This window comes from Lutra lutra, chromosome 3 (assembly GCF_902655055.1).
Source record: "Lutra lutra chromosome 3, mLutLut1.2, whole genome shotgun sequence".
NCBI classification, from domain to species: Eukaryota; Metazoa; Chordata; class Mammalia; order Carnivora; family Mustelidae; genus Lutra; species Lutra lutra.
In genome coordinates this window covers 123,589,005-123,604,203 of record NC_062280.1, presented here as the reverse complement: position 1 = coordinate 123,604,203, position 15,199 = coordinate 123,589,005, and the positions used below count along the sequence as shown (strand labels likewise).

Below are 15,199 nucleotides of genomic sequence, written 5' to 3'. Positions count from 1 at the left end.
ATTTCTTCATGAAAAAAAAGCTTTTTGAATTTTTTGCCTACTCTCTTGATTTTTGTTTTTGATTAAAATTTGACTTGATAATAGCTATTGTCTTGCCTAATGAATTTAAAAAGCTTTTTTTCCCTTGCAAGTCAGCATTTGAAGCTGTTTCAGAAGTTTGGTTACAATAAGATGGGCTACCATTATCTAAAGCCTTATTTTTATATCCAGATAAATCACAGCTTTCTACATCTAATTTTTCAGCTTTTCATTCATTTCTTGATAGGATACCTGGATCTCCTGCTTCTAGCTTGAATATTTCAGTGGTGACATCGGAGTGTGGCCCCAGTATTCATTCCCTCTTTCTCCAACCCTCGAAAATGATTTGATTTGTCTAATAGTGATTTTTTAATTATTCTTAAAGTCCAATAAACTTTGTCAAAAAGTGTCTTGGCATTTATTTTGTGTCTGATCTTTCATAATCATGCTCTCATTAAAGAAAGATCTACTTTACCAGTGTTTTTTTTTTTTTTTTTTTTGAGATTTTATTTATTTATTTGACAGAGAGAGACACACGGAGAGAGGGCAAAAGCTTGGGAGCGGGGAGCGGGAGACTTCTGTTGAGCAAGACCCCAACGCAGGGCTCCATCCCAGGACCCTGGGATCATGACCTGAGCCAAAGTCAGATGCTTAAGGACTGAGCCACCCAGGGATCCGTCTCTTTCCTTTCTTTTCTGAGGTCTTTCAGGTCACATTAAAAATTCCTCCGCAGTTGGGGCACCTGGTAGCTCAGTGGGTTGAGCCTCTGCCTTCGGCTCGGGTCTTGGTCTTGGGGTCCTGGGATCAAGCCCCGCGTCAGGCTTTCTGCTTGGCTGGGGAGTCTGCTTCCCTTCCTCTCTCTGCCTGCCTCTCTGCCTCCTTGTGATCTTTGTCTGTCAAATAAATAATATCTTTAAAAAAAAAATTCCTCTGCAGTTTCAATATCACATTAACAAATAATTTTGTGTTTCTTCTTTTGAACTCTTTTTCATAATGGCCATATTTAATTTCTTTTATAGGAAATGTATTTTCTCTGTTTTGTAACAGTTCTTTTGAGGTGCAAACAGGTATTTCCTTTGTCTCTTTTTCCTTATACTTTGCCATTTTGGAGGCAAATGGCTACATTGCTTTTTCATAGATTCTATGTTGGCTCATTTTTTACTATTACTCAACTTAAGGGAGCCACTCTAACAGACCAGCTCTTGGCTGGAGAGACCTGTTGGTGTAGTGGGAGGCACCTAGTGGGTGAGCTGGGACATCAGCTTAGGCCTTAAATCTAGGATACGAGTTCACCAGCCCTCTTCTCTCAGGTAGCAGGTGAGCAGGTAGCCTTGAAGCTCCCAGGTCTCTAGTCAGGTGATCGCCTATAGCTCTTAGTTAACTATCACTCACCTTCTGTTTCTTCACCCTCACACATGAATGGGTTGTCCAGGAAATGCTTAAAGAGAAAGAGATAAACTAAACCTAAATGATGGTGGGAAAGCTCCTTTACTCCAGGACCTGCATATCCATGTCAACCCTGCATGATAGGACTTTTTGCAAGTCTGAGAAAATTTGAGCGTGTTTACCCTGGCACAAAGATGCTTGTTACTTTTGAGGCCCGGCGAGCCTCTATTTCTCGCCAGAAACAAATGGGACTTTCCATGGCCTGTTGGTAAAAAAATCTCATTCACTTTTGGGTTAGGAGATATCAAAGAACACCTTGCCTGGGCAAGGTTAACCAGGCAAGGAAGACTTTAAGATTATGGCAATCGGGGAGAGAAGTTGAACTCACCTCAGGTGAAACAAGACAGTTTATAAGAGGTCTGTGGGGAAGGTGGGGATTGTCACTGGCCACTTGTGTCTGCTGAATGGCTTTGTCCAAAGAATAAGTACATTTTCTCTTGTCTTCATGATAGTTGGGGCTTTTATACTTGGCGCAAGGCACCCCCTGAAGGTAGGCCCCTACCTTACCATGGGGATCTTCTCTGATGATTACATTTCAGAGACATCCCAGGTCCTTGACGAAGACAAAATGTCTTTGAAGGGTCTTTGAAGGATATTTATATACATTTCAAAGGGAGTAGAGCGAGAATTTACAATTAGGTATTCTAAGGTAAATGTTTTAGCAAAAAGGAAAGGGAGTTCACGGGTCTGTGAATAAGACATCCTTTAAAATTAGTCAAACTCGGGGGGCCCCTGGGTGGCTCAGTGGGTTAAGCCGCTGCCTTCGGCTCAGGTCATGATCCCAGGTCCTGGGTTCGAGCCCCACGTCGGGCTTTCTGCTCAGCAGGGAGCCTGCTTCCTCCTCTCTCTCTGCCTGCTTGTGATTTCTCTGTCAAATAAATAAATAAAATCTTTAAAAAAAAATAAAATTAGTCAAACTCTGGACACCTGGGTGGCTTAATTGGTTGAGCAGCTGCCTTCGGCTCAGGTCATGATCCTGGAGTTCTAGGACTGAGTCCCAGGATCGAGTCCCACATTGGGCTCCCAGCTCCATGGGGAGTCTCTGACTTTCTCCCTCTGACCTTCTCCCCTCTCATGCTGTCTCTCACACTCTTTCTCTCTTAATTTAAAACTTAATCTTAAATTAAAAAAAAATCTTAAAAAAAAAAACACCCCTTAGTCAAACTGAGGGGAATGTTAAGGCCAGGGTCTGCCCTCTGGTCAGGGAACTACTGCTCTCCAGCCAAGTCACTCTCCTTGCCTCTTCCTGCAGCCCTCTTTGCCCTCTCTCCTCCCCTCTTCTCTTTCTGAGCTCAGCTGCTGGGTCTTCTCTATCACTGCTTGGTTCCCAGTCTCCTCCCTGGGCAGAATGTCAGTGCCCACCCAGAGCCTCTGGGGCTGGGGAGAGGTTGCAGGTGTGGGAGCTGAGGGAACTAGCATTGCCCCTCCAATGCAGGGTGGCAGGGGAGGTCTAGGTCTAGGGGATCCGATCCCTGGAGAAGTGGATTGGGCAGATGAGGAACTGGGTGCTAAGAAAGCAGTCGGCCTCCAGGGGGCTCACCGAGGCTGAGATGCCTGTCCAGAACACACAGTGAACTTCCTCCTTTCCCTGGAGCCTGACTCCATCTGCATTTCCGAGTAACATCCCTGTGCCTTCTTGCTGCAGGAGCTGTCCATTTCCCTCTGGGCTGTCAGAAGGTGGAGGAAGAGATGGGCTGGCAACAATCTCTGCAAGAATCCGATGCGTCCAAAGTCCGCACCATTTACCTCAATGAACCCCTTAGGAACAGTTTCTGCAAAAACTGGATCAGGTGAGAAGGGTGTGTGGCTGGGAGGCGAGGAAGAAGGTGGGGTCCTCACCTGCAAAAAATACGTGGTGTGGATGCTTCAGGCTTTAACACTTGTCTCAGACCTTGAGAAATTTGGACTCTCAAGTCTACCACCAACAACAGGTTGTGTTGTCATCTCACCTTCAAGGTTTCTTTCTCTGAGGTGGCCTCTCCTCTCACTGTTCATGGCAATACCATGCATGCAGCACACTGCCATCTGGGAGCTAGTTCTCTCTAGTAATACCTACCGGGGAGATAAAGTGCTTTCCAGTGGAACCTCACAAATCTGCTGAGTTCCCCACCAATATCCTATATTGGGGAATGGAGCACGAGGCTTTTTTTTCCTTTTAACTGAAGTTTAATTAATATGCAGTGTTAATGTTAATTTCAGGATTACAATGCAGTGGTTCAACAGTTCTATACATTACTCAGTGCTCATCAAAAGAACTGTACTCTTAATCCCCTTTACCTATTTCATGCAACCCCCCCCAACTCCCCTTCCTCTGACAACCACCAGTTCATTCGCTGCATTTGAGTATCTGAGTAATATTCCGTTGTATATATGCATTATATCTTTACCCGTTGAACTATGGATGGACACTTGGGTTGCTTGCATATCTTGACTAGTAAATAATGCTGCAGTAAATGTAGGTGTAAATATAGGTGTGCATATATCTTTGTGTATTTGGGTTTTTGTTTTCTTTGGGTAAATATACAAAGTGAATTAGGAGATCATATAGTAATTATACTTTTAATTTTTCAAGGAACCTCCATACAGTTTTCCACAGATTGGTTGCCCCAATCTGCATTCCTAGGAATAGAGTTCAAGCGTTCCTTTTCCTCTACATCCTTGTTATTTGTGTTTTGTTTTATTTTAGCCATTCTGACACGTGTAAAGTGATATTTCATTTTGGTTTTAATTTGCATTTCCCTGATGATGTGTGATGTTGAGTATCTTTCTGGCCTTCTTTGGAAAATTGTCTATTTAGGTCCTTTGCCCATTTTTAATCAAATCGATTGTGGGGAAGTGTTAAGTTGAATAAGTTCTAAATCTATTTTGGATGTTAATCTCTAATTGGATATATCATTTGCAAATACTTCTCCCACTCAGTAGAGTGCCTATTTATTTCATTTATAGTTTCTTTCACTGTTCAAAAGCTTTTTATTTTGGTGTAGTCCTGATAGTTTAATTTTACTTTTGTTTCTCTTGCCAGAGAAGATGTATCTAGAAAAATGTCTCTACGTCCCATACCAAAAAAACAACTGCTCATGTGGTCTCTGAGGAGTTTTATTATTTCAGGTCTCACATTTGGATCTTTAATCTATTTTGAGGGTTTTTTGTGTATAGTGTAAGAAAGGGGTCCAGTTTTCCAAGTACCATTTCTGAAAGAAACTGTTATTTCCCCATTGTATATTCTCGTCTCCTATGTCATAGATTAAGTGATCATATGTGTGGTTTTATTTCTGGGCTCTGATTCTGTTCTATTAATCTGTGTCTATTTTTGTGCCAGTACCATACTGCTTTGATTACTGCAGCTTTATTGGAAATCTTGAAATCTGGGACTCAGATATGTCTAGATTTGTTCTTTCTCAAGATTGCTTTGGCTATTTGGGGTCTTTTGTGGCTTCATACAATTTGAAGACTATTTATTCTAGTTCCGTGAAAAATATTGGTGTTTTTATAGCTATCGCGTTAAATCTATAGATTGCTTTGGGTAGTATGGACATTTTAAAAATGTTAATTCTTCCAATCATTGACCATGAAATATCTTGCTACTTGTTTGTGTCATCTTCAGTGTCTTTCATCAGTGTTTCATAGTTTTCAGAGTAGAGGTCTTTCACCTCTTGGTTAAGCTTATTCCTAGGTATTTTATTATTTTTTGGTGCAATTGTGAATGGGATTTTTTTCTTGATTTCTCTTTCTGCAACTTCATTATTAGGGTATAGAAACGCAACAGATTTCTGTATATGAATTTTGTATTCTGCAACATTACTAAATTCACTTCTCAGTTCTAATAGTGTTTTGGTGGAGCTTTAAGGTTTTTTCATATATGGTATGTCATCTGCAAATAGTGACAGTTTTTCTTCTTCCTTATCAATTTGGATACCTTTTCTTTCCTTTTTTTTCCCCCCTGATTGCTGTGTCTAGGACTTGCAGTAGTATTTTGAAAAAAATTGGTGAAAATGGACAGCCTTTTCTTGTTTTTGATCTTAGAGGAAAAGCTGTCAGTTTTTCACTGTTGAGTTTAGTGTTGGCTGTGGGTTTTTCATATAAAACCTTTAGTATGTTGTGGTATGTTTCCTCTGAACCTATTTTGTTGAGAGTTTATATCAAGAATGGATGTTGTATTTTATCAACTGCTTTTTCTGCATCTATTAAGATGATATATTTTTATCCTTTTTCTTGTTGATGTGATATATCACACTAATATTGATTTGCACATATGGAACCATGTCTGGAATAAATTTTACTTGGTCCTGGGGAATGATTTTTTTAATGTGTTGTTGGATTCCGTTTGGTAATATTTCGTTGAGGATTTTTAAATCTATTCTCATCTAGGATATTGGCTTGTCATTTTTTTTTTTTTTTTTTGCAGTGTCTTTATCTGGTTTTGGTATTAGGGTAAGGCTGGCCTTGTAGAATGAATTTGAAAGTTTTCCTTCTCTTTCCGTCTTTCCTTTTTTTTTTTTTTTTTTTTTGAGAAGACTATGTACAAAAGTTTGGCAAAATTCACCTGTGGACTATCTGGTCCTGGACTTTTGTTTGTTTGGAGTATTTTGGTTACCAATTCAATTTCAATATATTGAAATATATTGGTGTGTTTGTGGGACAAATTGAACTCCGGATCTTCCTATTCTGCTGTCTTCCCCAAACTCCTGGTCTTTATGATTTTAAAATATAGTAGATTCATTAGAAAACATGAAACACCCCTTAGATGATTTTCTTTGTCCATAACATGGCTTAGGCATTTGGGAAGATTGATGGATTTAAGATAACTTTTAGTGATAAAGAACCTGTGAGGGAGAGAAGGGAGAAAAATTGGTGGCTTTTATTATCCTTGAACTATAAGATGAATGTTTAGAAGTTCTGTTATAAGAATTACAGGCCATTAGAAAATGTGGAATACATCTTGCTCATGTACTGTATTCATAGTACTTAGTTCCTGAAATGGGGAAAATTTTCTTTATTCCAACATTGTTTTCAGATAACAATGAATGTTTTTAAAAATGGCAAAAAATCTTTAGAAAAGAGTGTTCTATAACAATATTTTATCCACTTCTAGGTTTTCCTTTGACGTGTTTAGAGTTCCCAGTGTTAACTGCTAATGGTATTTTTCTTCTTACCTACAGCACAGCCAAGTACAGCATTTGGTCATTTCTTCCTCAATATCTGTACCTGCAGTTTAGCAAAGCTGCTAATGCTTTCTTCCTATTCATTACTATATTGCAGGTAATATTTCTGAACACATTATTAGATTAAGCTTTTTAGTAAAGAAAATACTAGAATCTTATTTAGCTGAATTAAGAATTTGATGTAGAGGATAAACTCAAACACTGTAAGAAGAGAACTCTCTCCTTACAATACTCATTAAGACACTGAAACTCCCATTTGGGGGCTGAAAAACATGTTGATGCCTAACATATGAATCGGTCCACAGTTCTTCCTGATTTAGATCACTAATGAGATATTATTGGACTGCATTTTATAATTTATGCCACCTCCATGATAGGATAATTTAAATATATTTAAAAGAATAGTTTAAAGAAAGTCCAGATGCTAGTTTAAAATAGCTAATTTTCTTTTCTTCTTTTTTTGTATTTCAGTAAAAACAGTTAATGTGAGATCTACCCCCTTAACGATTTTAAGTGTACAATACAGCAGTGTTCCCCATAGACATCTGTTGTATAGCAGATCTTTAGAACTTAATTTTGCATAACTGAAACTTTATGCTCATTGAATAACAACTACTCCTCTCTCCCTCTCTCCAGCACCTGACACCACCATTTTACTCTGTGAGTCCATGAATCTATGTTAGATGTCTCATAAGTGGTCTTATGCTGGATTTGCCTGTCTGTGCCTGGCTCATTTCACTTGGCGTAATGTCCTCAAGATTCCTCCATGTCATTACGTGTGGCAGGCTTTCCATCTTTTTGAAGCCTGAATAATATTCCATTGTATATATGCCACACTTTCTTTATCCAGTCATCCACCGACAGATAATGAAGTTGTTCCCATACTTGGCTATGGTTCTGCTATGAACGTGGGAGTGCCGCTGTGTCTCCAAGATCCTGATTTCAACTCTTGGATAAATACCTAGAAGTGAGATTGCTGAACCATATGGTAGTTCTATTTTTAATTTTTTGAAAAATCTTCATATTATTTTTCTGTAATAGCAGCACCATTTTCTATTCCCACTGGAAGTATACAAGGGTTCCAATCCTTTCACATCCTCATGAACACTTGTTATTTTTTTGTGTTTTGCTAACAGCCATCTTAACTTGTGTGAGGTGATGTCTCACTCTCGCTGTAGTTTGGAGTTTCATTTGATGATTAGTGTGATGTTGGGCACCTTTCCTGTACCTCTTGGCCATTTGCAGGTTGTCTTCAGAGAAATGTCTATTCAGGTCCTTTGCCCATTTTGATTGGATTATTATTATTACTACTATTTTTCTCATTGAGTTGAAGTTCCTTATATCAGGTGAGGGAGGGCTTCAAATATTTTCTCCAATTCTGTAGATTGCCTTTTCATTTTGTTGATGGTTCCGCTTGCTGTGCAGAAGATTTTCAGTTTGATGTGGTCCTCCTTGTCTATTTTTGCTTTTATTACCTGTGTTTTTGGCATCCTAACTGAGAAATCATTGCCAAGACCAATGTCTAAAGCTTTCCCTCTTTTAGGAATAACATCTTTTCAAAAACAGTTAAATTCAAGGCTTTCCATAATTTGGTTTGTGCCTGTTTATTCAGCCTTGTTTGCATCGTGAACCCTACAATACAACACAATCCAAGAGGCAAATCTCCTCACAATTCCCCAATTTTCTTCCTAGCTCTAGACCTTGGTTCATTCTGTTACCTAACCCAGAAGGCACTCATCTGGTTATACTCTATCCATTCTCTTAAAGGCACATTTCAAAATCCCCTTCCTTCAAATGTCACGAAATGCCACACTCCATGCTGAGTTCCCCCATCTTTATCTAATGTACCAATGATCGTTGCTATACATTATAATTGATTTTATTTTTCCTGGAAAACTGTAAATTCCTTGAGAATAGAAATAGTGCCTTCAAAATGGCCAAGCTTTGGGATAAGAATTTAATGAACTGGTTGGATTGAACTTAAACAGAAGATTGGTATTAGTGAACATTTGCAGTCAATGCTCTACCACTGGCATTAGTGAACATTTATAGAGGTCATGTAAGTGTGTAGCAAAATCTGTGCATGGAATTAACTCAAGAATGAATGATCAGACATAGTTCCTACCTTTGGAGAACTGGTAGTCCTTTTTTTTTTTTTTTAAATATTTATTTGTCAGAGAGAGAAAGAGAGCAAGAGCACAAGCAGGGGGAGCAGCAGAGGGAGAAGGGGAGAAGCAGGGTTCCTGCTGAGCGAGGAGCCCGACGTGGGACTTGATCACAGGACCCTGAGATCATGACCTGAGCCAAAGGCAGATGCTTAAGTAACTGAGCCACCCAGGCAACCCCATGGAGAGCTGGTAGTCTTAACATACAAATACTTTATAAATATTTCTTAAAGTATTAAGGGAACACAGGCCCCTTTGGGCTGGAGTCTGAGTGGTTCAGGAAAAGCTAGTGAAAAAGAAGATGACATTTGAGCCAAAGACTAGAGGAGGAGGAGTCTAACAGTAAGCAGAGGGGCAGTGGAAGAAAAGGCCTTTCAGCCACAGGAGACTGTGAGAAAAGGCATGAAAACAGGAGGCACTGGTTTTCTTTTATAAGAACCAGGGACCAAAGAGAAGACGGGAAAGAGGTAAAATTTTCTTTGAGAACATTTTATATATTTTGAATTGTGAAAATTTAGCAAGTATGAAATTTTTTTCTAGCGTATGGCGTGTCCTGGAAACAGTGAACATTTTGTTTGAAGTGTAGAGTAGGAAAGAATCTGAAGATGTCATGTGAGATCAGGATATAAGAAGCTTAGTGCTACATTCAGAAGCTTGGACTATGTTCGAGGGATAGGAAAAAGCTAGAGTGAAGTGATCAGCTCTGGTTAGGCTTAACCAAGGAAGAGACAGAGGCCTGTGAGTGACAAGACTGGCTTGGAGGTGCACTGTGGAGAGATGGAGAAGAGGGACAGGTAGGAATTATTTGAAAGGCAGATTTAATTGATAGCCTAAGCAATCCTAAAATTTCTCCCCTTTTTCCTCTGGTTCTCAAATTGTTTTTATTTTATTTTAATTATTTTGATTTAATTTTATTATTACTTTTTAAAGATTTCCTTTATTTACTTGAGAGAGACAGAGAGAGAGAGAGAGAGAGGGAACATGAGCAGGGAAGGGGGGGCAGAAGGAGAGGGAGAAACAGGCTCCTCACTGAGCAGGGAGCCCTACCAGGACTCGATTCCAGGACCTGAGATCATGACCTGAGCCAAAGGCAGATGCTTAACCCACTGAGCCATTGAACCACCCCCTTATGGAACCCCCTTAGCAATCTCCCTTAGATTGCTTTTAAAGTAATTATAAGAATTATTGAGAGTTTCAAAATAGACACTATTTTGCTATAGGAACAAATAATAAGCAAGCAGGAAATCAGGCAGCATAGAGAGTACACACGGGCCCAAGTTTGGAAACATAAGCCTAAAAACTGGTCTAAATCTTAAATTATAAACAGTCCAATCTAGGACCTTACCTACCCTTTTCTCCATCAGGAAACTGTCACAGCCTCTTTATCACTTTATTTCTCATATCCTGTTTATTTGTTTATTTACTTATTTAGAGATTGTGAGCAAGGGTGAGTGGGGGAGCAGGGAGGGGCAGAGCGGGAGAAAGAATCTAAGGCGGGCTCCACGCTCAGTGTGGAGCCCCACAGGGCTCGATCTCACAACACTTGAGATCATGACCTGAGCCGAAATCGAGAGTCAGACGCCTGACTGAGCCACCCAGGGTCCGTACTTTATTTCTCCTATTTTAAACAGTGGGGGGTACACCTAGAGTTGTCTCTGTAGGAAATTAAGAGAAATATTATTCTCCAGCTTCTCCCAAAAATTTCTCTTGTGCCTCAAAAAGAAGGTTCAGTTAACTGACCTTTTGGATTTAACTATTTTGAAGGGATGCTATTTTAGACATTTAAGTTTTGAACTATTCTCTTCGAAATGTGGTAAATGCATTGTACTGGAAAGATGACATAATGACCCAAGTGTTAAGCAGTCGCTCTGGTGGATTTTCCATAATGTAATGTTTAGTCTCATGCTTCAGGGAGGGTTTTGATATGCTAAGAGTCTCCTTCCTCTTTTTATTTAATAGCATGTGTTTTTCTTATGTCCCATGTATGCTACTAGTAGTCTGACTTTTAGTGTCAAGCAAAATATAAGATTCATCATAAGATTCACAGTGTAACTCTGATTGTTTCTGCAGCAAATTCCAGATGTGTCTCCGACAGGAAAATATACAACTCTCTTGCCTTTGGTGATTATTCTTATGGTTTCAGGCATCAAAGAGATTGTAGAAGATTATGTAAGTTCACTATTAGTGAAATGTTCTCAAAACTATTGCCTTGAATAGAAGAGGCATAGTTGTTGTTTTCAAGCTTCTTGTTGGAACTGGCATAATTCTTTAAATCTGTAGTTGATATGAAAAACCAAAGTTTTAAGGTTTCAAATCTTAAATTGTGTGTGTGTGTGTGTGTGTGTGTGTGTGTGCGCGTGTGTGTTTGAGAAACCAGTAGGATTTAATTGTGGTCATAAGATGTATCTTTGAGGATTTAATGCAACCAGAAAATCCTAACTGGCTAAAAAGGTCAGGAATTGTGCAGTGGCTTCATTTCTCCTTTAACCTTATCACAGATACATTTTTTTCCCTCCAAGATTTTATCTATTTGTTAGAGAGCATAAGTAGGGGGAGGCAGAGTGGGCAGTGTGGGCAGCAGGCTCCCAGCTGAGCAAAGGAACCGGGCGCAGGACTCCATCCCAGGACCCTGAGTTCATGACCTGACCCAAAGGCAGATGCTTAATTGACTGAGCCACCCGGGTATTCTCACAGATACAATTTCACATGAGCCTACAGATTTTAGCAGTAAAGGAAAAGAGAGAGATTTAGTATTGTTTTCCATTGGTTCTGACCATACCTGCTACACCTGGGCTCTCTCTAGTAGGATCCCCTTTTTCCTCACTCACAATCCTAATGCTCATTTTTCAAAATTGGTAGCTCTTGTTATTCCTATGTTTCTGCCTCATTCCTCCATATCTTGTAAAGATAGGTCATCAGTAAAATCTATTTGGTTGCTGGTCTTTTGATTGCTTTATACTATGAAAGAATTTTTCAAACTTAATCAAAAGCCTTTAGCTAAACTGGGGCATAATTCAAGATTGCTAGTTATGAGTTTAAATAGAAGGATGGTCATTGAAAGCCATATGTAATATGCTGACATTTTAAGTAGCACTTCACTATGTAGGAGGCACTGTATTGTATATATTTACACGTGTGTGTATGTGTGTATGTGTATTCATTTAAATTGAGGCACATTCTGGTTAGTGACCTGTGACCTGACATGGCTGCATTCATAGGAGGTAGAGTTGGAATGTCAGCCAAGACAGGCCATCTCTACTGGTCACATACTTAACCACTATGCTATGCTCCCTCCATTAGATCACCTCTCAATTTAGAGAGCTGATAGGGGTAAAACAAAATTGAAATCCGTTTTGACCAAAAAACATACAAAAAACCAAACCCCCTAAAACAAAACAAAACAAAACAAAACAAAAAGTCCAAAACCCATTACAATTAGGTTCGCTGCCTCCATTCTTTCCTAGGCCTACTATGACCTGTGTTCTGATGTGCATTACTCACTTTGAACTTTCGACATAATGAATTTTTTTCTATAACAGAAACGACACATGGCAGACAAATTAGTTAACACAAAGACGGTGATAGGTAAGATATCAGACAAATCTTTTATTCCCTTTCACTATAAAAAAATATCTATATTGACCAGATACACATGCTGTGTTTCGTAACATTTTGCTATTTAAAGAAATATAGAAAGCAAAGAACAATAACCATCAGGAAACTGTTTCCTATACGTGAGAATCATCAGTTATGTTAATTAGAATAAAATAAATGAAAAAAGATGGGAAGTTGGAATATTTGGGATATGAACAATTCTTACGTCAATTAAAAAGTTCTGGGTGTTACATAGTCTCTCTCAGTCCTAATTTCAATATGTGCTAACTTTGTAATTGATTAGAAATACATAACGTTGCTTTTCGGGGCATCAGCCAGTATCTTAGCAAACTGTTTTCTCTCTAGGATCAGAAGTAACTTAACATAGCTTTACGTAATAGTCATCTATTTTTATGTTAAGTTACATTATATCATATTGTTCTATTTTGGTTCAGTGCATGTGAACACAGTTTACATCTCTTTCCAGTTTATTTCAAGGTTTAATTAGTGAAGACAGTAACTTATAAAGAAACACATTTAGTTTTTTTGAAAAATATCTCTTATTTTGGACTTTACCTAATTCAATTGTTACAGTTAATACATAACTCTGTTTTCCAGTGTTAAGAGAGAATACATGGAAAACGATTATGTGGAAAGAGGTAAGAATGTATTTTAAGTGAGTAAAAGCACCTCCCATAATGAGAGTTACAGATTTTTATCTCTGCAACATGTCTTCAAGAACTGTCATATTATCCTATTTTGTAGATGAGGAAGGAAGTAGAGGACCAAAGAGAATAATTTGCTCAAGGTCATACAGCCCGGAAGTGGTGAAAAAAGGCTTTAAATTTAAGTCTCATTGGTTGGAAGTCTACATGCTTTCTAATATGTGTCTGTGTTACTTTTGTGTCACTGACTGGGATATTTAGAGATAATGCTTCTTCACAAGCTGTTGCTCAGGGTACAAGGTAACCTTACACAGAGACTACCTCAGGGAATGTCTTCATGAATATTTGCCCTTGGGGTAGAAGTTAAAGGCATAGGGGGGCTAGATACTTTGTCCTCATTAATAATTCCTTGCTGACCAGTGTAAATGACTTTGAAGACCAATTATAAGAGTTTTGGTTTCTAAGTATCCTCAGTATGTTTTTCCCTGAGAGCGATCAAGCAGGAGAGTTAATCATGATTGCATTTTGCTCCTCTCACTGGGACTAAGAGAAAAAGTCCCTGAGACATCTACTCTATTCCTGGTTGGCAGAGTCTCAGGGGAGAGGGTTGGTGAGAGAAAGAGGACAGGAGTGAGGCTGCACTGGGGGCTGGGGCGGGGGAACTTTTTTCTGCAGAGGGGTGATTACATGATTGAGTTTTTTTTTTTTTTTTTTTTTTTTTTACATGATTGAATTTTAATTTACCGCCATTGCCTTCCACTAGAAGAATGAGTTACACAGCTAGTGCCAAGGACCAGGAATTCTTGTCTCTCTGACTCCTTTTACCACCTGTACGATCAAATGGAGCACTTTATAGATTGGGTGTTTACAAAAGGAAAAGGGAGTTGATTTGGGGGTCCTGTGGGCCAAAGAGAAAAAGTTTGTAAGAGATAACCACTCTTAGGGAAACCTGTTATCCTATGTTATCTGATAACTCCCTGTTATCAGATCCCCGGGGGCATAATCTTCTGTGTCAATATCGTTTCTGGGGGGAAATCTAGTTTTAATTACAAAGTGTCAACTTGTCTCATTCTAGCTGTTGTGAGATCTTGCTGGTAGTTGTTTATATAAGCTACAAATGCTTTATTGCTCACTACACTGTGAACTTGAAGTAAGTTGTGAATGTTTAATTGTCAATCCTTTTTCTCAATTTATGGACACTTACAGCTTTTAAGGTTCTTTCCTCACTTTGATCCAGAAGTATTTAATTAATCTCTGCTGAATTAATGAAGATAGAAATTATCTGTATAATCATATTATGAAAAGAAAAATAGTCTCCTCGTTCTTTTCCTCCTCAGAAAGAAATTATTATTTTTTTCAGTATAGTCCAGAAATTGGTTTGGGAGTGAACTTTACTCTCTTCCTCTGCCCACCCTCCCTCCCTCTGCCCCACTTTTCTAGCTGCCCAGGAAGGGCCTGCCAGTTTTTAGAGCTGTGTCCTCAATATCTAGCACAGTGTAAATGCTCAAGGGGTTAAAGAAAAAGTACACGGGAAGAAAGCATTAAAAACTCATGCCGCTTTCTTCATGTATTGTTCCTGGTATTTACATCTTTCTTTTTCAGTTACAAGTTAGAATTCCTTCAGACATTCAGTCAACAAATATTGATTGATTGATTGACTAATGTGTCAGGTAGAGGGAGATGGGCATTTTTTCTGCTCTGCATGGAGCTCACAGACCAGCAGAGAAAAGCCCACCTTTAGGCAAGCAATTACGGTGTGATAGTGTATGAAGAGTTCATAATTGCAAAAACAGTACTATCAATTAGTCTGTTTGGATTTCTCAACCTTGGTGTAAGGACCTATTTAGCCAGAGTGCTTCCATCCGGTTAAGCAATAATTTTGTTGTTTAAAACTTAAACTGTCCCTGCCCCCCTTTCCCCAGGGCACTTACTTAAAAACAAGTCCCAGAAACCAGTCCCAGGTAACAAAGCCCAAATACAAGGGTGGGTCAGGACAGGTGGAGACCTCCCATCAGTGGGGGTATGCATACTGTCTCCCTAGTTACCAAGGAGTATGGGCCCCACCCTCTTGGGCACCTTTTGGGCACCAATTCTGACCAAGGTGATAGGCTAGTTCAAATGTCTACTAGGGTAAATTGTAATTCGGTTG

General features: G+C 39.1%; 1 protein-coding gene across 1 annotated transcript in view; it reads left to right on the top strand.

Moving 5' to 3' along the window:
- Positions 1 to 15,199, top strand: part of LOC125096203 (phospholipid-transporting ATPase IB-like) — a 220,820-nt gene that overhangs the window by 13,217 nt on the left and 192,404 nt on the right. Inside the window, 5 exon segments of the mRNA XM_047722951.1 lie at positions 3,110 to 3,254; positions 6,624 to 6,723; positions 10,862 to 10,960; positions 12,331 to 12,376; positions 13,004 to 13,044. Coding sequence (XP_047578907.1) covers positions 3,154 to 3,254; positions 6,624 to 6,723; positions 10,862 to 10,960; positions 12,331 to 12,376; positions 13,004 to 13,044 — 387 coding nt within the window. The 5' untranslated portion in view covers positions 3,110 to 3,153.